Below are 23,823 nucleotides of genomic sequence, written 5' to 3' on the forward strand. Positions count from 1 at the left end.
CGATCACGTGGGTGGTTGAAGGGTGTGGCTGGAGCCCAGCCTGGCCCAGCCCGGGCGGCTCTCTCTCCCGTACCCGTGAGTCCTGCGGGGAGCAGGTGTACAGCATTACATTCTCCACGCCACGGTTTCCCCATCTGTAAAGCGTGGATAATAATTGTACTTTCCTCTTAGATTATCTTGATGTTTAAACAGGATAATCCATGTAAACCTGGCCTGGGGTGTGGACGCAAGGAAACCCTCACTAAACGTTAGCTGGTGGCAATCTTGTTGCTAAGTAGCAAGAGCCCTGTTCTGAATATTTGCTGGAAATGTCTTATCCTTTGCAGAGTTTGTTCCTTTATCCCTTTACTTGTTAATTTAAAACTATGTTTTTGTGCACGCCCCCTGCGCAAGGCACTGTGCCATTCAGGGTTAAGCACCGCTGACCCTGTCTTTGGGTGAGTGAACAGTCTGGGTCACCTGGCCTGTCTGCTTTGCCAGCCCTGGGGTCTGAGCGGGTCCCCAGAGCTTCTGGTAGCAGCTTCATTTGCCTGGTGTAGGAGAAGGGTCATAGGCTTTGTAGCCAAACTGGCCTTTGTGGTTAGATTTCGGATCCACCACCAGCCTCCTGTGACTTGGGGCATGCTTTTAAACCTTCTGTGCCTCGGTTTCCCACATATGGCTGCAGGGATCTCAGTGCTGACCTCAGAGAGCACCAGCAAGAAGGGACCTAGCCCAGTGGCAGACACGGGACTAGCGTTCATTTCCTTTTCCTTCACCACCTCTGGTGTCACTTAGTCCCTGTGCTGCCTGGAAACGTTTTACGATATGTGACCACCATTGCTTTGTTCCCTAGTGCCACTTGGGTAGCCGAGTTTCATGGCAAACCACACAAGCTCCTCTTGAGTGGGTTCTACCTTGCTGGAAAAGCAGAGTCAGTAGATACACAAGCTTGAGCAGGAAATCTAGTACCTGCACCGATTTGATTTACTACTGGAAATAATAAAATGAGTGCTCTGAAATAGTTTTTCTCACCACTTGGTTTCAGAAAAAAATTATCGATTGTGTCACGAAGACCTTTAAAATCTTTTATGCGCATTGGAATCACTGGGTGATAACTGCAGCGTGAATACATTTGAAGTCTCTTGTCCACCCTGCCCCTTTGCTGAGAAAACCTAATTATTTTGTGCATGTCAGGGAGACTGGGACATCTGGCTGTGCTTGGCCCGTATCTTGGGCGTTGCGTAAGGGAGCCGGGGCAGGTTGCCCTAGCGGAGCGCGAGCTCCCAGGGAGAATGCGAGAAAGACCCCTTTCGCCCTCCTGCCTCCTGCACGCACACTCTGGTTCAGTGAACCTGCTGTTGTTAGGATGCTTTCAGGCTTCCTGGAGCCGAGCTGGCTCCTCTGCAGAGTCTCCGGAGCGGGTGGGCTTTGGGGCTGTCCTTGGGATGCGATATCCAGTCCTGAGGGGGGGTGTCTTTCTGGTGCCTCTGCAGCCTTTGTTCTGAAGTTAGGTGGGGCATTTCCAGAGGACCTGGGCCATGCATTTTTTTTTTGTATTTGGAGCCCCAGCAAACACAGACCCTGCACAAAGTAGGTGTCTGATAAATGTGTGCTAAAGTGATCGGGGCACACTAATCCGGAGAAAACACTGTGCGTCTTTTGGATTAATTATCCAGCTAATAAATCATGTTTCACACCCACTATTCAATGCTTGCTGCAAAACCATTGGCTCTGAGCAACATTAAAAGACATAACAGATGATAGTAATGGGTCTTTAGTCAGGAGAAATCAACTTCAAATCACACACCCATGAGTGTTAGGGCTGAAAGGGGAGTTCGAAATCTATATTTTCCATACGGAGAAACTGAGGCCCAGAGAGGTGAAGTGACTTTGCCCAGGGTTACCAGCCAGGTCAGTGGTCAAGTCTGGCCTGAGGCCACGTTGGGGGAATCTCAGCTCAGGGGCTTCCCCGACTAGCTCCCTGCCTTGCTGGGAAGGTGCTTCTTTGCTGCTCTGAAGTTTCAAAATGCAAACTGTCACGGAAGCCACCCTGGTGCCTGGCCCAGTGTGTGCAGGCGTACAGAGCCCAGGCTTGGCCTTTACTGTGCAAGAATGAAACGGGCTGTCTTCTGTGCATGGGGCCAATTCTGTCCCTGTCCGTGGTCTCAGCTGCCAGGGTGGGTTCCTCTGCCCCTTACCCCTCCCCCCCACTTTCTGTCCTTCTTTATCCCTGCCCCCCCACACACACTTGGCACCAGGCCAGCCTCTGCACACCTCTGTTCTCTGGTCCCTTGTCTCTGTCCTGGTGCTGTACCTGTTGCCTGTTTTGCTTCCCGGCTGGAGGAGACAAGGCTGAGTGATGAATAGAGCCTGAGTCCAGGTAGTTTCAGACTCAGGGCCCCAGGCTGACAAGGCACTCAGAGGAGATTGAAGGAGGAAGCCGAGTTTCATCCCATCATCCCCCTCCTGGCATTTTTCCCTCACCTTCCCGTCCGGCGTCTTTGTGTGACACTGCAAATCTGCTCTTTAGGAAGGCCTCCTGCAGGGATCACAGGCAGGAAGAACACACAGTGCCTGGAAGAACTGCTGGACCGTCCGAGGCCAGGCAGGGTGACGGGGCAGAGGTCAGCATGGGCCCCCTGTTGCAGGGCAGGGAAAGACTGTACCTCGGGCCCCCTGGGTCTCCTGCCCTCCCTGTCAGTGATGAGCTGCGCATCACGGGGAGTGTGAACTAAAACAAAATCTTACGCTCTCCCCCAGCTGACTGAATGGAGCTCCCCCTTGGCCAAGGGGACCCCAGAAATACCCTAAAGCTGAGTTACTGGCCATGAGAAAGTCAGACATGCCTCATCATGCCCCCTCCCTTCTCGTAGACACTCTTTGTAACTCACTAACGGGTCCGAGGCTGCACAAGACAACCCTGCAGGTCCTCAGTTTACATAACGCATCACTGCATCTGAGAATATGTCTGGTGGCTTGTCCCTGACTAACAGACTTCCTTATCTTAACTTACAGCATTCTAAGCCTTTGGACAAACTTCATTTCTTTAACCAATTACAAATCAAATCAAAATTAAGCCCACCTATAACCTGTAAGCTCATGCTTCAAGATGTCCCACCTTCTTGGGCCAAACCAGTGTATGCCTTCCACGTATTGATTTATGACTTTACGTGTAGTTTCTGTCTTCCTGAAATATATAAATCCAAACTATGACCCAGCCATAGCCAGTCCACTTGCTCAAGGCTTCTTGGGAGCGGCTCTGGGCCATGGTCCTCAAATTTGGCTCAGAATAAACCTCTTTATATTATTTTACAAGTTTGGCTTCCTTTCCATTGACAGGAGGTACAGAACCACATTTTGCCTCAGTTTCCTCTCTGTAAGAGGCAGGCTGGATGAGCAGGTACCTGCAGGTTTGCACTGCTCCGTTGATGGTTTTGACCTGGGCTCTGACGGTGCCCATCATCGAGGTGTTCGAATTTTTCTTACTGTGAATGACTCCGCAGTAGGAATCCCCAGGGATCCCCCATGAGTCTCCTTCTCCTGTCTCTCACCTCCCTTCTATAAGGAAGCAGTTGTTTTAACCCAGACCTTGGGGATGGGCACATTTCTGGAAAAGTGGTCCTCCCTGTTAAGCAGTGAAGTAAGTTCTGGATGGGCACGGCCATTCGGAAGGGGCTAAGCTTTTCCAGAGTCGACCCGCAGCTGTACCAAGCTCTCCAGAGCTGCCGGCTCTGCTTGCTAAGGCGCCTGAGTGATCCGGGTGGGCTCTCTGCCTTTAATATCTTGTTTCTACTGTAAGACCCGCGTGTTACTTCCTGCATCTGTGTGCCTGCCTTGAGCTGCACCTGCTCTTCCCATTCATTGCCTCGCATTAGTTGCAGACAGGAACGCTGGACACCTGTGCCCACAGTCCTATGTGCATCGAAAGCACGTAGCCCTGGAGTAGGACCCGAGGGCCTCTCCAGAAACGCAGGGCACGTCTCCGTCACCGAGGCTCGCTGTGTGTCCGATGCTGGGGTGAGTACTCGTGCGTATCATCTCCTTCCTCTTCACATTCACGCTCGGCAACTGATAGTTTTGTCCCCATTTTGCAGATGAGGAAACCAAGTCACACAATGGGTAAATTTGTTGCCTGAGGTCACAAAGCTGGAACAGTGTTGCGTCGGACTGAATGCGGATCTGCCTGGCTCCGAAGCCCACGTGATGTCTTACTTTGACTGCTTGGAACTGTTTTTTTGCTGCTACATCCCATCTTTCTACCAATCAGTGGGCTCAGGATGCAAGAGGAACTAGCTGCATATTGCAGAGATTTAATCTCAGGAAAATGCCTGTTTCTTTTGGATGTGGTTTATGGAATGAAATAGCAACTTAAGAATGTACCTTCTGTGCTATATATAAAGCATGCAAAGTAGTTGTTATTAACCAAAATAATGTTGATGACGAACTTAAGAGACAGTCAAGTGCGCTTTAAAAATAACTTAAAAGATCTGCCTGGGTTTTGTGTGCACACGTAGCGGGCTGGGCCAGGAAGACCATGCCGATCGTGGTTTAAGAATACCTGTTTTAGACAAAGCACGGATGAAGTGTCCCAGGCATCAGGAAAGATGAAATCTGGCAAGGAAACCACAAGCATCAGATTACAGGAAGGCCTTGCTCAGGGAGAGGAAGCAAGGAAGAAATTGTAGGAACTCCAAAAAGAGGGAGGAAGGAAGGCCTCTTCATCAGGAGGTGGGGGGAGTGGGGCCGGGTAGCTAAAACAAGACAGCTGTGCTTGTCATAACACCCATTGTGCCAGAAAATAACCTGGCGTGTGACGTTTGGGGCAGTTGTGTCTCAATTTGGGAACAGCTGCCATCTGGGTTTCCAGCATTGTGTTGGCATATCTGCTGCTGGTGTTAGCCGAGGCTTTCTTTAAGGAAAAGGCCTTGATTTGATTGACTCAGCTGGATCTTTGGCTCTTTGGATGGATTGCTTTGGCCTGAATAGCTCATGGTTCACTAAACTCATACGAACCCACTTTTGGGAACGCCTAAACCTACAGTTAAACTGGTTTAACTGAGTAACTGTTCAGACCCCGTAGGACAGTGTATCAACCAGCCTTTGTCACATGATGAACCATACCCAAACTCAGTGCCTTAAAACAGCGACCCTTTATTATTTCTCCTGTGTCTATGGAATTGGCTGAGGGGGGTCAGCTGAGCTCCGGGTGGGCTCAGCCAGGTGTCTCTGCGCCACCTGTTTCCCGTCCACCTCCTGGCCCTGCCCCATCCTTCCCATGGCCATGTCGAGAGTGCGTGAGGGCAAGTGGACACCCATGGCATGCCCTAAGGCCTGGGCTTGGGACTGGCACATGCTCACTTCTGCCTCTTTACGTTGGCCAAAGCTCGTCACCCAGCTCAAACCAAAGGGAGGAGACATATTCCATTTCTTTAGCTGAAGGATCTACGAAGTCATTCATGTGGCAAAAAGCATTAACTACAGGGAGGAATACTAAATTGGAACCAATAATGCAATCCATCATGACTGATAAGAAACTACTGGTTAACAGACGTCTACCGTGGGCCAGGATTATACATATGGATACCAGCTAACATTTATGGAACGCTGACTATGGGCCAGACACTCTTTTAAGCACTTCACATGGATTAGTTCACTTAATGCACGGCAGTGCTGTGATTATTCCTAATTTACACCCAAGGAAACAGAGAGAAGAGAGGTTTAATGTCTTGCTCAAGTCAAACCTGGGCAACCTGGCTGCAGTGTTCAGGCCCTTAACTCCAATGCTGTATGTCATCTGTTGCCAACATCGACTTTTGAGAGTACGGAGGCCCAGATAACTTAAGTGACTTATGGTCACTAGGTGGACACAAATTTGGAATCTGGACCCATGTGACTGCTAACGGTCTTTTCCACTGTGCAATGGGCCAGTGAGTGGTAATGAGGGGTGTATAGCTTTATTCTAGTTATTGACCCATGATGTGATCAAAAGTGTCAAACTCCAAGTAGAAGATTGAAACTAATAATTTGTTGTTTGTACAGAACTCTCCAGTCTTGTTAGCTTTCTTCTCAGTCTCAGCAAAAATCTTATGATATCTTTGAGGTAAATGTGAAAAATGTTCGTTCCTCCACTTGTTGATTAATAGTCCTTGAAAAAAATGTATTTCCATATACGTAGCCCAGAGAGAAATGTCAGCACTTAGACATGCTAATCAGAAAAATACATTGTCTTTTAGTAAAGGTTAATTAAGACCCATCGAATTTTTTCCCTTAAAACATAAAAGTAAAATAATGTAATTAGCTATTTTTCCTCTCTCTCTCCCCAGAGGGCAGATGTAAATGTTCTACCTAAATGAAGCTATTTATTTAAATCCATCCAGATTCTTTTGAAGTTTCATACATCTTTCTTCTGCTATATCAGCTTATAGCTACAATAATTTAATAAGTTTTTCCTAGGGTGAAATTGGATGCCCTTTATCGATCTTACACCAAGGGGGCATTCAATTACTTAATCTAAAGTGGTATTTCTGGGTCTCTCAATTACCATTTTGTTATAAATGGCTTGCTAATAATGCTTGGGGTGCATAGGTTAATAGGGGCCATGCAAGCAAGGGCTGAGTAATTGAACACTTTCTATTTTGGGACCAGCTATCTGATCTCTCACAGTGGTACCGGGTTCCCACAGTCATGCTCTGCATTTAGGGCTCAGAATTGAGCCCGGGCTGGGAAGCAGTCTGACTGCAGTGGATACCTGAGTGCTTTGCTTTAACTCATGAATGGAAGTGCCAAGGGTCCTGTCTAATCTGAGTCGACTGGCACCAAAACGTGGGCATTCCAGACAAGTGAAATGCGAGGGGCATTCATTACTTCTTTTTGAAGGAAGAACAACTTGAGTGTTAGGTTTCCGAATGGCTGTTCTTGGGATGATTTGTGGCGTATGGAAAAGGCCAATTAAGGAACATTAAGAGCAGTCCATTTGCCTTTCAATACAGTCACATTAGTTTGATTTTTCTTCGCTGAGTTATGTTATTTCATCGGTATACAGGTCATAAAGATCCTTTTGAAAGGACATGAAAGAATGTGTAGTGTGGCTCCCTTTTTGCACCTGGGCAGATCCCAACCCTGACTGGCCTTCTAGACCCTACAGAGCCTGGTCCCTCCTCGTCTTCCGTCAGGTTCCTACCCCACGCCGCCCCCCAGCCCCCCAATGCCACGCTGCCAGGGTCTGCGTTCCCAGCAGCCTCACAGCCTGTGACCCCAGCCCCACCCCCAGCCTGTGACTGGCTGCCTTCTAGTTGTTCAGGTTTCCCCGAATGTCCCCTCTGAAATGAGGTCTGCCCTGCTCACTCAGTTTCCCCTTCCTCTAGGGCAGCAGTTCTCACCGGGGGTGATTGATCGTGTCCCCGGGGGACATTTACCATGTCTGGAGACATTTTTGGTTGTCCCGTCTCAGGGGAGAGGTGCTACTGGCATCTGGAGGCCGGGATCTGCTAAACATCCTGCAGTGCACGGACAGCCCCTGACAGCTCAGGACACGCGCCCAGCACCGCACTGCCGCCTGGGAGCCAGCCCCGCTCTGCCGGTTTCACTGTCTGCTCCCTTTCCCTTTTCTTCACGGCCTTTATGGGCGTCGGAGATGATCTTATCATCATTTGGGACTCCCTTGTGGCCTTTCGCCTGCATCCCCCAGCCCTGGTGCAACAGCAGCTCCGTGGGGAGAGGCCCCGCCCCTCGGTCACCCCTGCACCAGCCCTGCCGGTCAGGGGAGGGCTCCTCTGGAGCCGTGATGCGCTGGCCCTCGGGTGCCCATAAGCTGGTCACCTGGTCACAGGGTGGTTCTTTTTGCCCAACTTTACTGAAGTGTATTTTACGTACCACAGTGGCTCTATGTTTTGGTACAACTTGTAAATGTAAGATAGTTTTACATTTTTATTAAAGAGGCACGCCCCCCCCCCCCCCCCCAGCAAATGCTCCCACTCTCCAGGCACCAACTGCCGCTCCTACCATTCAATTCCAGTCTGACACCACCAGGGTGAGCATCAGGCCTCACAGGTTTGAGGGCTCAGTCCCAAAAGACTCCTCCACATCAGACGCCAGTCACAAGCTTCGGGTCCCCAGGTCACCCCCACTCTGTCCAAATTGGTTACAGAGGCAGGGGTTTCCCGCCACCGCCTCCTTAGGTTCGATTATTAACTAGAACAGCTCACAGAAGTCAGGAAAGTGCTTTACCTACACGCCCTCCCAGCACCTCCAACGTGTCCAACAGCCTGGAAGCTCCCAGACCCTGTCCTCAGGGTACTGAGTACATCAGTGGCCACCGGTGACTGACTTAACCTCCAGCCCCTCTCCTCAACCTGGAGTTGAGGAGGACACTGAAAGTTTCAAGATTCTAATCAAGGTTTGGTCTGTCTATTCACCAGACCCCCTCTTGAAGCTATCTGGGGGCCACCACCAGTCACCTCCTCAGCATAAACTCGGGTGTGGTTGAAACAGGCTTGTTGTGAGTAACAAAAGATGCTCCTCTCACCCATCACTCAGGAAATGCTAAGGATTTTGGAAGCTGTGTGCCAGTAACTGAGGATGAAGACCAAATATACATGTATACATTTTTTTTTACATCACACCCCCATCTTGTATTGGTTTCTGCCACCCTTCCCCAACCGGAACATGCCCAGCACACAGTCAGCCTTCAGAAAGTGTTGTTGAACAAACAAAGGAAGGAATGAATGGTAGGAGCTGAGAAAACACTGTCCCTGGTCTGGCGGGAGGGGCAGCTGCCCAGCAGACAGGGGCTTTCTGGCTGACCCCAGGCAAAGCACCGTCTTCATCTCTCCTCTTTCGGGACTGTCAGCTCCGGGACTCTCCAGGCTTATTTATTTACTTTGCTTCAAGGAAGATAACTTTGCTCTTGTTTAGGATGTTTTGCACATTCTGTTGTGTCCGGATTATGTACATTCTTGTCTTGGAGCTTCAGGGTCCATGTTTTGTTTTGCTGTTTAAAAAAATCTAATTAGACTTTCTGCAGCAGAAAGACACAAGGGTGCAAACTCCCTCCCCGCTGAGCCGCTGGTTGGAGTCTCATTTTTAACCCTGGCTCAGCCTTGTCTTCGACATGCGAAAAAATGTTTTCTTGGCCTTAGTGATGGAGTTTCCAAGTAGGGGATCTTGCCCTTTTGTTTCTTTGGTTTGAAAGAATTGTTTATACTAAGGGATGGGGCAGGGGCGGTTGAGCAAGCTTGAAGGGGAGGTTTGAGCCTTGAGTGTCCCTGCAGCTGCCCTCAGGGAGGTGGGGGGCAGGGCCTGGGATGTGTGGCCTGGATTCCCGGAGCCCTCCCCTCCCACGCACCCTCCTCTGCTCCTGTCCCAGCTCCTCTACGGCCTCTGCCGGACTCGGACTCGCATCTCAGCGCGCGCTGACTGGCCTTTCCCAGTCTGGTTCCTTGAGACCTTAGCAAGATTCCCTGGCCAATTATGTTTTGCCAATTTTGTGTATTATATTCCTGTCTCCTGGATTGACAGGGCTTTATTAGCATGTTATAATCCCTGAAACACCCCTCTGTAAAAAATTCTGTGTATTTTGTCCATCCCACCTTTTCTTCAAATAATTTAAGCATGGAGCACTTACAACAACAAGCCAGACATTTTGTGGGTGGAAAACGTTTTGGGAAACACTGCTTGGCTATCTCTTGGCCACCATATTTTGAGAAAACATAGGCTTTTCAGTCCAAGGAAAGTGAACATTTCTTCTGGTGGGTTCTGATTGTTCAACCCTTCAGCCAGTACATGGAGGCCCTAATGTAGGGTTAGTTAATACCACCTCTCTGAGGGCGGTAAGGATTGTTTGAGGGGTGTGTATGAAGAATTAGAGGTGAGTCTACTGCATTTGGGTAATTCTAAATCACTGAGGAATAATAATGTGGTATAGGCTCTCCTATGTTTGATCCCATTTCAAATATTCTTGATATTCACTGACCAATTAAAAATCATAATAGTAATAGTCATTGATGATGCTGTTGTTATCAATGTTATCTACCTTTTATGGGATGGTAAATATGTGTCAGGCATTATGCAAACTCTTTACATGTATTAACGAATTTAATACTTCTTACAGACCTAGTAGGGAGGTACTCTTATTATCCTAATTTTAGTGGTGAGGAAACCAAGGCTCAGAGAGGTTATGTGGCTTGCTCAAGGTCACACAGCCAGTCAGTGGTGGTCTACCACTGCTAGAAACTAAGTAGTTCTTTTTTGCTCGTCCAAGGCTCTTTTTATGACATCTACGAAGAAGTGTCATTTGGACGACAATACATTTTATAATCACAGGATTCTATTAATGGATTTTTAAGAATCACATCTTCCCCAGAATAATGAAAGTGAAAAATTATTTTGGGGTCTGAAGTGCTATGTTACTCAGAGGAATACCATACCTTGGATTTAATTGCTTAATAATGTACAGTCAAATGGTTTTTTATATGATACACTCTACTGAAGGAGAGATCATTCATTATTTCTAAATTTTCATTAACTTTTGCCTCCTAATCTGATACTAAACGTTAGCTCTAGGTAAGAGACTACTGATGCTACTGGGAGGAAAGAAAACATATTTTCTCTGCCTCCTGCCATCTCTGCCTCCTGCCTTCCTCCTTAGTATTCTTTAGATTTTCATTGACTGAAAAGCACTGATATTTCAATTCATCCCTCAAACTCATAGTCATTGACTGTGTGTGAATCTGAGAATGATTGCAAAATCCTGGGATTCAGGGATCTGATAACTTAGATGTATCAAGACAGGGTGTTAGAGGATGTGTGGATTGTCATGGAGCTGGCGGTGCTGGTGTTTTTGGGGCTGCATTTGGTAGTGGAGATTGAGCCCCAAAGCCAAGCATAAGGACCTGAAGCCTTTATCCTGTATGATTTCCTATGACTTGCTTGTGACCAAGCAGGCTTTGCTGAAACTTACAAGTGCAAAAGAGAAAGTAAACATCTATTTCTCCTTGGAAGATGATCCCTGGGTTATTGCTAGTACCGCATAATGTAATAAAACTTATTTTCTTTTTGTTTAGGAAATCTAACATTTTTAAGAGTTTGCTCCCCATGAAGAGGAAACATTCCAAAGGAACTCAGGATGTAAAAGTAGAGACCTTTACAGGCGTTTGCATAGATGGCATGCCAATCCATCTGTCAAAGAGAAGACCATGATATCTTCTAATCTTGTGTGTGTTTCCATGTTCTCTGGCGATAATTCCTCTACTTTTTTTTGTGCCATGGGAAAAACCTGAAGGCCAGGCAGAATTGCTCCTGAACTTGTGAGCTTCTCTGTGGTTGCAGTGGCTCTTCTAGAACATGACAATTGGAGATCACTTCCTTTTGTTGTCTTTCAGAGCTGAAGCAAAGAATGTCCTTCCTCGTTCTCTAGTGCTCTGGTATCTGCTCACTGTTACATTTGTTTCTGTTGCTTGTGCCTTCCAACCATCTTATGTAATCACAAGACATCCTTAACATTTTCCAGCACGGCTTGCAGGCATCCAGACTCCTGGGGGGCTCACCCACAGCTCAATAAGCCAGTACTCCCGGGCACTACCATGAGACACTGCATTAATTGCTGCATACAGTTGTTACCCAAGGACGCACACAAACAGCAGGTTGGCTGCCGAGGAGGCCCCCATCACGGTCACCAGGCGTGCCCCACGTGCAGAGGAGAAAACAAAATTCTGTTTCATGTGGACAGTAAGCAGATGAACTTGCTGGCTGTTCTCGAAGTGAGGACTGAAGGGAATGAGAGCTGGGGTGGGATTTTGCGGTTTAAGAAGGGGAAGCGATGTAGCCTCCTTTTTGGACTAATAATAATGACCTTGGTGACGGCTTCTTACATCCTTTCTGGGGCCCACCAAGAGCCTCTGATCTCATCACCTTTCCATTATGGAGGCTTGCCCAGCAACCCCAGCTTGATGGACAGCGAAAATCCAAGCGACATGAAAGACCATCATCACCAGCCTTCTGTAAATAACATTTCATACCTGAAGGACTATCCAAGCATTAAATTAATTATCAACAGCATCACAGCCAGGATTGAGTTCACGACCAGACGGCTTCCAGACTTAGAAGACCTCAAGAAGCAGGAGTTGCATGTGAGTAGCCTTGTGCTAATCTTGATTGATTGTCTAATTTTTCAAATGGCTTCCTTTTCTATCACCATCTTTGGGGACACAGAATAAAGACAACTAAAAAATTTTCAGATATATCAAGGAGAATTTGACAGCCTTATGGATCAGAATGTGCTGAGAGAGCACTGTCTGCTTATGGTATGGAACACCAAGGAGGAAGTCTGCTGTCCTGGATGGTGCAGCTAAAAATGTTTACGGGACACCCCCTCTCATCATTGCATTCCAGAACTTCTTGCTTGACATATGATCATGGTGGTTAAAGCTGCTTTTGTATATCACCATTATTTGGGATTTAAAAGTTGGGTTCCATTTGATTTCCTGTTTCTATTCTGTCCCAATCACTATTTTTGTCTCTAGTGGCAATTTAGATATATAACTAGTATTTAGTTATATATATATATAGTATATATATATATAATATAGTATATTGAAGATTCCAACTGTTTCATTCAATCAGATTGCTATGTGTGTATAAATATAGGAAAGGTAAATTATGATAGAATGGATTTTGATTAAACTTTTATCTTCATCCCCTCCCCCATTTTTTTTTATTTTAATTTTGGGAAAAGGAAAGCACAGTCATTGGCTGCCTACCACGTTTTGCTTTATTTTTAAATCGTCAAATAATGGTTCACGTCTGAACACTGCAGTCAGTATTAAGGCATGTTCATACTGTGGCTGGAATGTGTCTTCGCTAATTTTTTTGCACGTCTCCTTTTCATCGCAGATGTTTTCAGTCATCCCCAATAAGTTCCTCCCGAACAGTAAGAGCCCCTGCTGGTACGAGGAGTTCTCGGGGCGGAACACCACCGACCCCTACCTGACCAACTCCTACGTGCTCTACTCCAAGCGCTTCCGCTCCACCTTCGACGCGCTGCGCAAGGCCTTCTGGGGCCACCTGGCGCATGCGCACGGCAAGCACTTCCGCCTGCGTTGCCTGCCGCGCTTCTACATCATCGGGCAGCCCAAGTGCGGGACCACCGACCTCTACGACCGCCTGCGGCTGCACCCCGAGGTCAAGTTCTCCGCCATCAAGGAGCCGCACTGGTGGACCCGGAAGCGGTTTGGTGAGTGCTGGTCTGAGTGCTCCTGGCTCGTTCCATTCGTTCCCTCACTCTTTCTCTCATTCATTCGTTCCCTCGGCACACGTAGGGCTAGGGGTCCCAGGGAAGCAGGGAAGGGGAGGTGAGAAGACACTGATGCAGAAAGATCCGACAGGGGCTGGCACCCGGTTTCCAGCTACCCAGTGAGCACTGATTGAGTGCCAGCTGTGTGCAGGGCAAGGGGATGGGTGCACAACCGACAGCTCTTGTTTTGAGAGCCTGGGCACATGATCCCAGCCATGAGCAGCAGGCAGGTGGCAGAGCTGGAAACATGTGGCCTGGGGGCCTGGCACCCAGCTCTGTGCTGTTCAGGCTGCAGCCCCCACGCCTGGGGGAGACCGAGCTGCTTTGGCCCTCAGCTTCTCTGACCTGCCCCGTCTGCCCCATGGGTTCCGTATGGAAACTACAGGGAGGTAAGTCTGGAGACCTGGTGTCAGCAGCCCTTGCCCCAGGGCTGACCTTGAAAAACTGCCTGTCCCTCCTTGCTCCAGCCCAGCCCCAGGCACCCTGCAGCCCTCAGATCACTGTTTCCTCTCTCTGACCTTTTTCCTTCTGCCAGGAGACGTTTGGTCACTGGAGCTAAGGGGTGATACATGCCTGTGTCAGCAGTACTCCAAGCGAGCCACCAGGGCATTTTCCACGTAAAGGGCCCAAGTTGCCTAGAAGAGAAATTTTCCTTAAACCAACTCTTAATGTGCTTCTTGACAAATGTTTGCTTTCATCCTGTTGATGTTCATCCTGGAGTGAAGGAAAGTGCAAATGTTTCTTTTGTGGCTTAGCAGCGGCCACTGTAGGAGCCAAGGTTTTGTGTCCCGGTGCATTTGCCGGATGCTTCTGAACACACCCCCCTGCAGCAGGGTGGGCGTTCTCCGCCCACGGCTCATGGTGATTTCCCCTTTAATGAAAACCAGCTTCCCACTGTCAGGGAGGAGGGAAGAACAGAAGTGTGCCTCTGGAAACTGGTCCTTAGTGTCACCTTGAACCTCTTCTTATTTTGCCAGAAATGTTCTCTTTTCAATTTCCGTGCACTTTTTAGCTGTGGTGTTGGGCAGTGTGTCTTTACAATGTTTGCAAGTGACATTTTTTCATTTTTGAGGCAATGGGTGAATTTAGGCTGTGTGTGGCTGATGCCAGAATCCATGTCTGTCCAGGGGATGATCAGTTCTCCTTATTGTTTGGACAGATGGACAGTCTGCTCGGTCGAATAGTCAGGGGAGGGAACATCAGGAGGATGCTGGTTGCCCTGATGAGGAACTTTGTAGGATGCTGCCTGCACCTATGTGGCCTGCCCTTTTCCCCCTCTTCCTGTTTGACACATGCATGCATCCTGATGTCCTTACTGTCCAGCCATTTTACAGTCCCACCTGGAGCACATGTTAACCAGCCCCAAACTCTCTGGCCTTCTAAGAGACACATCAGTAGCTTGAATATGTGTGCTATCCTTTAAGCTGCCACTGCCAGGCATAGTGGTGGTGTCTTTCACCGTGTATAGCTTGGGTGGATTGAAAGAGACCAGCCAGTCCTCAGAGGCCCCCATCCCCACTTGCCCCTCCTGAAGCTTACCTGGACTGAGCCTTTTGCTGCTGCAGCTGGGCCTCTTGGGCCTTTCCATCTCTCTCTGGTGGCTCTCCAGGAGGCCACCACCCCAGTACTGGCAACTGTGTCCTCAGTGATTCCTGCTTCTTGGTTCTCATAGGAATTGTTCGCCTGAGAGATGGGCTGCGAGACCGCTACCCTGTGGAAGATTATCTGGACCTCTTTGACCTGGCTGCACACCAGATCCATCAAGGACTGCAGGCCAGCTCTGCAAAGGAGGAGGGCAAGATGAATAAAATCATTATCGGTAAGGCTTCTGCGTGGCTCTCGGGAGGGCTACCACCCTCCCCGGGGTCCCAGCTTATGCCCTGGGCCAGGCCCAGCTTTGCTTCACCTGCAGAACATTTGCATGGTAGCTGCAGACTTCTCATGAGCCTCCACTTCCCCACCTGGCCATCACTCTTATCCCTATGTAAAAGGTTCACCTCACTTGTACAATTATTATAAAGCAGAAACATTCAGTTGACTTTCTAATTCCCTGGAGACTCAAGGACAGCTGATTTTTTTTTTAAAGTTACCATTTTTAAATTTAAATGAAGCAGGCATATTTGATTTCTTTTCCTGATCTGCCGATCTGAGTAGGTTTGGATGGGGAATCATAAATGCAGTTAATTGATTTACTGCTCAGGGCTTTTGTAATTCTCGGCCGCTGGGACTATACGGAGGCAGCTTCTCCTGAAATAGACGCAGCCCTAACACGTTGCCTAGGACTAATTGCTGTTTTAAAGCCTAGCCCTTGTCAACCTGATGCCTTTGGGCATTCAGAATGAGGTTGTTTGATTAATAATCATTTTAAAAAAATATTTATAAATATGTTTTATAAATAAACATTCACCCTTTTTTAAAAGAATTTTTATTGTGTTTAAGGTATACAGCATGATGTTTTGATGTAGATACACAAAGTGAAATGATTGCTGTAGTTAAGCAAATTAGCATATCCGTGTCCTCCCAATTACCTTTTTTTTCTGGTGGTACCCGAAATCTACTCTTTTGGCACATTTCCAGTATAAAATACAACGTTATTAACTATAGTTCTCATGTTGTGTATTCCATCTTTAGACTTACTCATCTGACAACTCTTTTTATTGGATTCAGCTGAAGAGACATTTATCCACTTATGCCTTTTGTAAGAGAGAAATGTAATCACATATTTTGCTTAAATTGTTTACCTGAGGCAGTGATCTGTTTTTTAATTTGCCTAGATCTGTTATGTGTTGATTCTCCAAATTAAATGAATCTGTTAGCTCCTAAGAGGAATTGTAATTAGCCCTTTGAAGGATGACTTTTTACTTATAACTCTCACGTCCAAGGGGACAGGCTTATGTGCCTATGCCCTGATTTATTTATTCTCTTTTTTCTAAATCTAGTCTAGTCACTGAGAGTCACCTCGAGTATGAGTTGGGTATTAGCTAACCTTTTGCAGACTTGGGGTTCAAACTCCCTGAATCACAAGTCTAATGTACATTTCACTGTGACTCACATACTATGTGCCTTTGGGAAAATCTCGTCCTCTTATGAAAGAGCTGAAAATATGTATCCTCAGGCTAGGAAATGGAGACTAGATAATGAAGAAAAAGGAAACCCTTAGTTTAGTTTTCTAATTTTGCTTGCTTCTAGATTTAAAAAAGAACAAAAAATAAAATTACTATGCTGGCACTTACATAAAGCAGAGTTTGGTGAATTTTATGGTAGCCTCTTGGTGCGACAGGCAGGGTAGAGAGGCAGATGAGCTGGCATCTAGCCCTGCCTGTGCCACCAGCCAGCTCTGTGCCCTGCAACAAGTCATTCTTCCTGTTTCTGTACTCAGTCTGTACATCTATAAAATGGGATTGTTGAATTGAACCAGGTTGGTTTCAGGCTACTCCCAGCGCTGAAATGTGATTCTACCCTGCTTCAGCTCCTCTGGGTAGATCCTGGGCAGAGGCATGAGGGTCTGTCATCATCTTGGGCCCCTAGGTCAGAGAGGGCCTTTCCCAGCAGTCTGTGCTACAGCTAGAGTTGCACTGGAGGTTCTGGACTCCTGTGACCCGAACTTGGGGGCTGACCTTGGGGCTGGGGCTTTCGACATGTTGAAAGGCACCTGCCTCTGCTCCAGAGCCCCCCTTGTGGTGCTGATGCCTCTCGAGTTGTCTGTGTCCCCTCAGGTTGTGAAGTCTGAGAGGGGAGGGGCTGTGCCGTGTCCCCCGTCTGTCCCAGTGCCTGGCACAGTGCGGAGCACACATGAGCAAAGCTGAATACTGTGAACCTGGGGGGCCAGACGCTAGTAAAGGTTTTATGTTTTGCTCGCTTTGGAGAGAAGAGCCCGAGGGGACACTCAGTGTTCTGTGGGTCACCTGGATTTCCAGACAGAGCTTCTGGGGGGATGGTCAGGAGGTGACACCATGGCAGGGTGGGCATCAGTCCTCCTCTGCTTGGAGTCCCATCTGCCGGCTGATCGGCTTGCCCATCATGGCTGTTGAAGATGCAGGCACCAAGCCAGACCTGGGCTCTGGGGCCCAGGCCGCCTGGTGGGAGCCCCGGGCCAGCAGGGCTCACTTGCTGCTTCTGCTTCCAGGGGAGGCCAGCGCCTCCACCATGTGGGACAACAACGCCTGGACGTTCTTCTACGACAACAGCACAGACGGGGAGCCCCCGTTTCTGACCCAAGACTTCATCCACGCCTTTCAGCCAGACGCCAGACTGATCGTCATGCTCAGGGACCCCGTGGAGAGGTGAGCGGTTCTGCGTGTCGTGTTTGGGGGGGAGAAGGAAAGGCGCTTTAGAAGAACCATGTTTGCTTCTCATCACAAACAAGATTTTGCTGCTTTAAAAAAAAACAAACAAACTTAACTTGCAATGTTACTGCTTTTTCTTATGTAAATATTATTCTTGGGGCAATCCTCACTGTGTTTAAACAAATTGTAGACTATTTTCTTAGCCATCCTGACCCTGGTCTGTGGGTCTTCAGCCTCTGGCAGGCTTGACCTGGGGACGGGACGGTACCCTGGGTGCTCTCAGGGCTTGGGCAGCACCCTCAGCACCAGGGGGCTGGGTTCCCCGAGTGGTTTCACTCCTGGATTCCCTGTCTCCCGACGGGTTCATGCCCTGAGTGTGCGGTCTCTAGCTTTCCTTGGATGACCAAGAGGAAGGGCAGTGATGGACAGACCTGCTTTGCCTTTGAGATCAGGGTGGCCCAGTGTGGACGAGGCGAAGCTACAGGCCTGAACAGACAGCACAGGGTGGCCTGGCCGGTGCTGGGCGATGCTTGTGTCATTGATGATGCCTGTGTGGATTGCAGAATCTCAGGGCTGCCAGGACCTTAAAAGTATTTAGCCCAGTGCTCCCTATAAGTTCCAGCAGGTCGGGGGTGGTGGGGGGGGGAGCAGTCTGCTCTGAGGTCCTCTGAGACAGGGAGCTCCCTGTCCAAGATGACCAAACTGGCTCAGGGCAGGTCTCTTCTTCCTATTTTGAAACCAATCTGTCTTTTGGGAGCATCTACTTTTTGCTCCAATTTCTTACCTGTAAAGCCACACAGACCAAGTCTGACCCTCCCACGGTGGGAGAGCCTGCCAGATATTTGCGCACGGGGCCACAGTCCTTCGTGTCTTATTTTACTTCGGGCTGTCTTGTCACGGATTGAATTATGCCCCTCAGCATGCTGTGCTGAAGTCCCAATCCCCAGTGTGTATAACTGTGGCCTTATTTGGATATAGGATCTTTGCAGATGCACTCAAGTTGGAATGAGGTCATGTCGGGTTAGGATAGACCCTTGCCCACCCTAGCACACAGGGAGCGTGCCCTGCAAAGAGATTGGAGTGATGCTATCACAAGCCAAGCAATGCTAAGGAGTGCCAGGAGTTGCCGGCAGCCACCAGAACCTAGGAGAGGGGCCTGGGACAGGTTCTCCCTCAGAACCCCTGGAAGGAACCAGCCATCCAGCCATGCCCACACCTGGATTCCAGGCTCGTGGCTGCCAGGCTGTGAGAGGACAGGCTGTTGCCGTGGTGCACTGCCAGCGTGCGGTGACTCGTTCCAGCGGCCCTGGGAGACGCACGCACCTCTAATTCCTTCCGCAGACGGCGCCGTCCTGGCCCCATACCTCTGCCACTTGTAATAATAAGGCGTGTTTGTTGTGGACATTTTGGGAAATATGTTAGAAAACTATAAAGGAAAACTATTTTCAAAAACACCTCTAATCTCCCACTCAGATAATTGCTATTGATATTTTGGTGTATTTCCTTCCAGACTTCTTTTCTATGCAGGTGTGTGTGTGTGTGTGTGTGTCTTGCTGCTTTCGCTCAGCATTGCTGCCCCCGCAGGACATGCTTTAGAGTCGGCCCTGGCCATGCTTCTGGGCTGCCCCACCTCCCTCTCGAGGAGTCCTCTGCATGGAGCCTGCTCCTCTGAGTGTGCCCCTGTCAGGGGAGAGCTGGCTCAGCCCCAGCCTCGGGCCCTAGAGCTTGAGCATGTGGTGGCTGTCCCGGTGCCACCCTGTCCCTCGAATGCCGGGTGTGGTTTCACTCTCTGCTCCCTGCGTGTCTTCCAGCCTCGGGAATCCATCCGCTCTGGTTCCGGGGCAGCCACTGACCTTGCTGTCCCTTGCCACGTCCTCCTGCTCCTGCGTGTCCTACACGCTTGGGAGGCAGGGACTTGGCCCCTTTCCTAGTGGTGGGCTGGTCTCCCTTGGTCTGAGAGCAGCTGACACACACCAGTGGGGCTCTTGTGATTACACAACCGCCAGCCCCGAAGGCTGCTGACGGAGCTGACCCCAGCCGCCCGCGGAGGTGTTTTCTCAGCTGCTCTGCCTCCCTCCCCACGCCACCCCGCCGCAGCTCCCAGGGTGGGGACATTCTCTCAAGAGTGCATTCTCGGCTCACCAAACGTTTTCTGAGGAAGGTCACACTGAACTGCAGGGGGCCGGGAGAGAGTGAAACAGCAGCGTGTTGTAACTCTGTGCACCAGTCTGTAGGGACTGAGTTCAGTGTGTGCCAGTCCCGCTCTGGGCCCGGGGAAGACAGGAGCTCCCGGGCTGGTCAGACAGGCGTGGCCGCGGTTTGTCATGGTCCTGCAGATTCAGCAAGAGCAGGATGGGAGGGAGGGGAGAGGGCGCCTGAGTGCAGAGGTCCAGAAAGGTTTAAGCTGGAGGAGCTGATGCCAGCTGGGTTTTGAAGGATGAATAAGAGTTTGCTAAGTAAACGCGGAAGGTGGGTCAAGGGGAGGAGGCATTCTGAGCAGAGGGAACAGAGAGTACAAAAGTAAAAACCACGTGCCCTCCTGTTGGAGGTAGAGCCAGGTTCCCGAGTGTGCCTCTTTCTTTCTAGGGTTCTGGTTCTACCTCTGAGGACGAGCACGGTGAAGGTGAGCCTTGGAACAGGGAGGGCAGCAGCGCTGTACAGGTGCGACAGCTCTGCCAGAACGAGACCTGCCGCCTGCGTCTCAGACCCTGGCGGAGTTGCCATCTGGGAGGAGGCTCACGGGCCAGCACATGGTCTTCCCAAGAGGCCACTGTGTTTCCTTCTCTTATTTTTTTTATTTTTATTTTTTTTTTGAGAACAAATGCTGTATTTATACTAGGAACTGAAAGTGAAGGTTTCTTGCCTCCTTGGTCCTCAGTCTAGCAGCAGTTGTCCATCAGTTCAGCTGTTCACAGGCCCTTTCCGAGTGCTGGGCCCTGTGCTGGGTGCTGAGCTTACATACAGCCATGAGCGATGGTGGTGACAGGTGCCTGCCCTCTAGGAGTGGCGCTTTATCAGAGAAGCAGGACTGTGGCTTTGTCCTGACAAATGTCCTGGTACTGAGGAGGAGAAGGGCAGGATGCGGTGGCGGCAGCATGCATCGGGGTGCCGACCCAGTCCTTGCATTGCCTGCTGTGTTAGCTACTGCTGACAAGTTACCCCAAAACTCAGCGGCTTAAAGCAGTTTGCAGAGGTCAGGAACCTGTGTCGTCTTCTACTTCAGGTCTCTCACGGGCTGCAGTCTAGGTGTCAGCCAGGGCTGGGGGCTCATGCAAAGGCTTGGCTGGGGAGGGATCTGCCTCCAAGCTCACACGGTTGTGGGCTGAAGAGCTGTTGGCATGAGGCCAGGTCTCGCTGGCTTTTGGTGAGAGGCTGCCCTCAATACCTTGCCACCAGGACTGCCCAGCATGGCTGCTGGCTTCATCCAGGCCGGCAAGGGGGAGAGTCTCCTAGCAGGCTGGAAGCCACAATCTTTTGTAACCTAGTCAGAGACATGACATCCTATCTCCATTGCCATATTCTGTTGGTTGGAAGCACGTCACTAGGTCTAGCCATACTCAAGTGGAAGAGACTACAGGGTGTGAATACCAGGAATTGGGGATCCTTGCGGGCCACCCCCATTCTCCACCTGGACACTGGGGCTGCCAGCCAGAGAACAGTAGCTTCCAGCTGGATGCCAGCCCCTGTGCAGAGGGACTGTGTGTTGTGTGTGGGTCACTGACAGCAGTAGCTGTTTCATCACTTAAACATTTATGAAAATATCTAACAATAGGTATTCCTTCTTTTCTGAAACCCTTGACTCATGGCCTGTTTGAAATGACTGGCTCGTTACTCATCCCAGCTAGAAAGGGGATAAACGTTGCTGTGTGCTTGGGTTGCTCTTGAAGAAACAAACACTCCCAAGCCAAGTTCCGTCGGTCGGGGTCCCGGGCCATCGGCCCACGTGGTGGTTCCGTGACCTCGCTCGTCTGCAGGTAGGAGAGCCCTGGGTTGTGCGCTGCCAGTTGGATTGGAACGAATTGTTCTTTTCCTTTTACAAATTGGCTTGAAGGGGAAAAAGACCCACCTTGATTTCTAGTTTCAGGTTCACACTTACCCTTTATTTCTGTAATCCATCAAAGGTAGAGGGTTTGAAAATGTTGAAATTGTAGCCAAAGTCAAATCACTTTTAAGTTTCCAGAGGAGGATATAAACGGTTAAGTACATTTTTTTTTTTTCCCGGAGGAAAACAGGAATAATGGAAAGAAGTGGATGGAATGGTTCATATGGTGGGAGAGGCTAGCCAAGAATTCACGTTCCAAGTTTCTCTCTGTAGGAAAGCACAACAATTTAAGAGTAAATTGATGCGTTCCTACGCTAAATTGGCCTAGTTAATTAAAAAAAAAAAAGCCATCACTTAGAAGCAGAGTTTTTCTTTATTTAATCCCATTCGTAAGTGGTAAAGACCATTCTTTTCAAATGCATCTTACACCAGCCTCCCGCCTCTTCGCTGGGGTAGCTGGTGGAGTCGCCCCTTGGTCCCGAGGCCCCCACAGCCCCCGTTCAGTGCGAGACGTGCTGCCGGCCCCTCCAACCCGGTTGCATTCCGCCTTCATTCCAGGGACATTCGGAGTGGGGCCATGTACCGTCTGTTAAGGATTTTACAACGTCCTCATTTGGGTTTTAATCCTGTGCGGAGTCTTAACGCCGTGCCCAGAAACGGCCACCACAGGAAGGGCCGGTTTTCACGCTTACGCTGGCGGGTCCAGGGGGAGGGCTCTCAGCTCAGTGAAGAATTAGAGCTCGATTTTGACCAGAACCCCTGGAGCCTTGGAACCCGGGTAGTTGTTTTCTTCATCTGCTTATATAAGCTGGTTTTTAAACAGCCCCTGGACTGGTTAAATAATTCATCCATTTATGCCAATAAACTAGCAAGGGAACGAGGCTTTTAATGAAATGTATCCATTTCTGTGCAGTCACTCACTGGGACACAGGCCGTGATGGGGCCAAATGTTTGGCCAGGAGTCCTGGTGCTATTGATGCGCTCCGTCTGTAGGGTGTGTGGTCTGTATTGGAACCCCGGCTCTGCCACCCACTGGCTCTGTGACCTGGGACACGTAGCTTAACCTCTCTGTGCTTCATTTCCTCATCAGTAAAATGGGGGGAATAATCCTATCTAAAAGGTTGTGAGGACTAAATGACTTAATATATGTAGTAATGTCTTTAAACAGTGCTGGACAAATGGAAAATATTATAAGTTAGCTACTATTATCATGTATTAGTAGTAGCTAATAATAATAACCTAACTGATCGCTCATTTATTCACTCACTAAATATAGCCATGCACTGCACAATGAAGGTTTTGTCAACCGTGGACCACATATGTGACAGTGGTCCCATAAGATCATAATACTATATTTTTACTGTATCTTTTCTATGTTTAGATGTGTTTAGATACACAAATACTTAGCACTGTGTTACAGCTGCCTGCAGCGTTCCGTGCAGGTGTGCAGGTGTGCAGCCTGGGGCAGCAGGGTGTGCCGCACGGCCCAGGCGTGCAGTGGGCTGTGCCATCTAGGCTCGTGTGAGTGCACTCTGTGCCGTTTGCACAGGGACGTTGCCTAGGATGCGTTTCTCAGAACGTATCCCTGTTGTTAGGTGACAGGTGGCTGTATTTATTGACACCCTTGACGCGCTAGATGCCATGTGTACACAGGAGAGCAGGATCCACCCCGTTATCCGCACGGAGCCTCTGTCTAGTTGAGGGGTGGGGACGGGCCTCAGTGAATTGATCTGGTGTTCATCGCACTCTGGCTCTGGCCTGGCTCTACGTAAGCCCTTTCCAGGCATTGCCCTATTGGAGCTTTGCAAGCAGGTGCAGGGGCCGTCGTGATGTGTTCACAGTGAGGTATGTGGGCTCAGTGGGGTTAGATCACCCATCCAAAGCCACACGGTTAGTAAGTGGCCGGTTGGGGTTCGATCCCACGCAGGTCTGACCGAGGAGCCAAGCATCTCACCGGTCAGGTCAGTCCCTGGCTTGCAGGCCTAGGGACGGCCAGTTGTGTGCCGGAGGGGTACGGGGAGCACTTTTGAGGATAAGCCTGGGCGGGGTGGGGGAGCAGGACAGGCAGAGGAGGGCTGGGCTGTGCTGTGTGCTGTGGGAGGTCTCAGCCGGCCCTGTGGGGAGCTCTGGAGCTGCGGTGGCCCTTCAGGGTTGTCCCGGGTGAGGGGCTCCTGTCTCTCCACCCGAGGCTGGATGAGGTCCGCCAGGGAGGCAGGTCTTTCAGC

The 23,823-nt window shown here is 49.5% G+C and overlaps 1 protein-coding gene across 4 annotated transcripts in view; it reads left to right on the forward strand.

Moving 5' to 3' along the window:
- CHST15 (carbohydrate sulfotransferase 15) overlaps positions 1-23,823 on the forward strand; it is a 112,968-nt gene that overhangs the window by 68,781 nt on the left and 20,364 nt on the right. For all 4 annotated transcript variants that reach the window (XM_012781325.3, XM_012781322.3, XM_012781324.3 and 1 more), the window contains exons 2-5: positions 11,043-12,107; positions 12,871-13,210; positions 14,943-15,089; positions 17,397-17,553. In XM_012781325.3, the coding sequence (XP_012636779.1) occupies positions 11,562-12,107; positions 12,871-13,210; positions 14,943-15,089; positions 17,397-17,553 (1,190 nt within the window). In that variant the 5' untranslated portion in view covers positions 11,043-11,561. The remainder of the gene's footprint in view (positions 1-11,042; positions 12,108-12,870; positions 13,211-14,942; positions 15,090-17,396; positions 17,554-23,823) is intronic.

Source organism: Microcebus murinus, chromosome 14 (assembly GCF_040939455.1).
Source record: "Microcebus murinus isolate Inina chromosome 14, M.murinus_Inina_mat1.0, whole genome shotgun sequence".
Taxonomy (NCBI): domain Eukaryota; kingdom Metazoa; phylum Chordata; class Mammalia; order Primates; family Cheirogaleidae; genus Microcebus; species Microcebus murinus.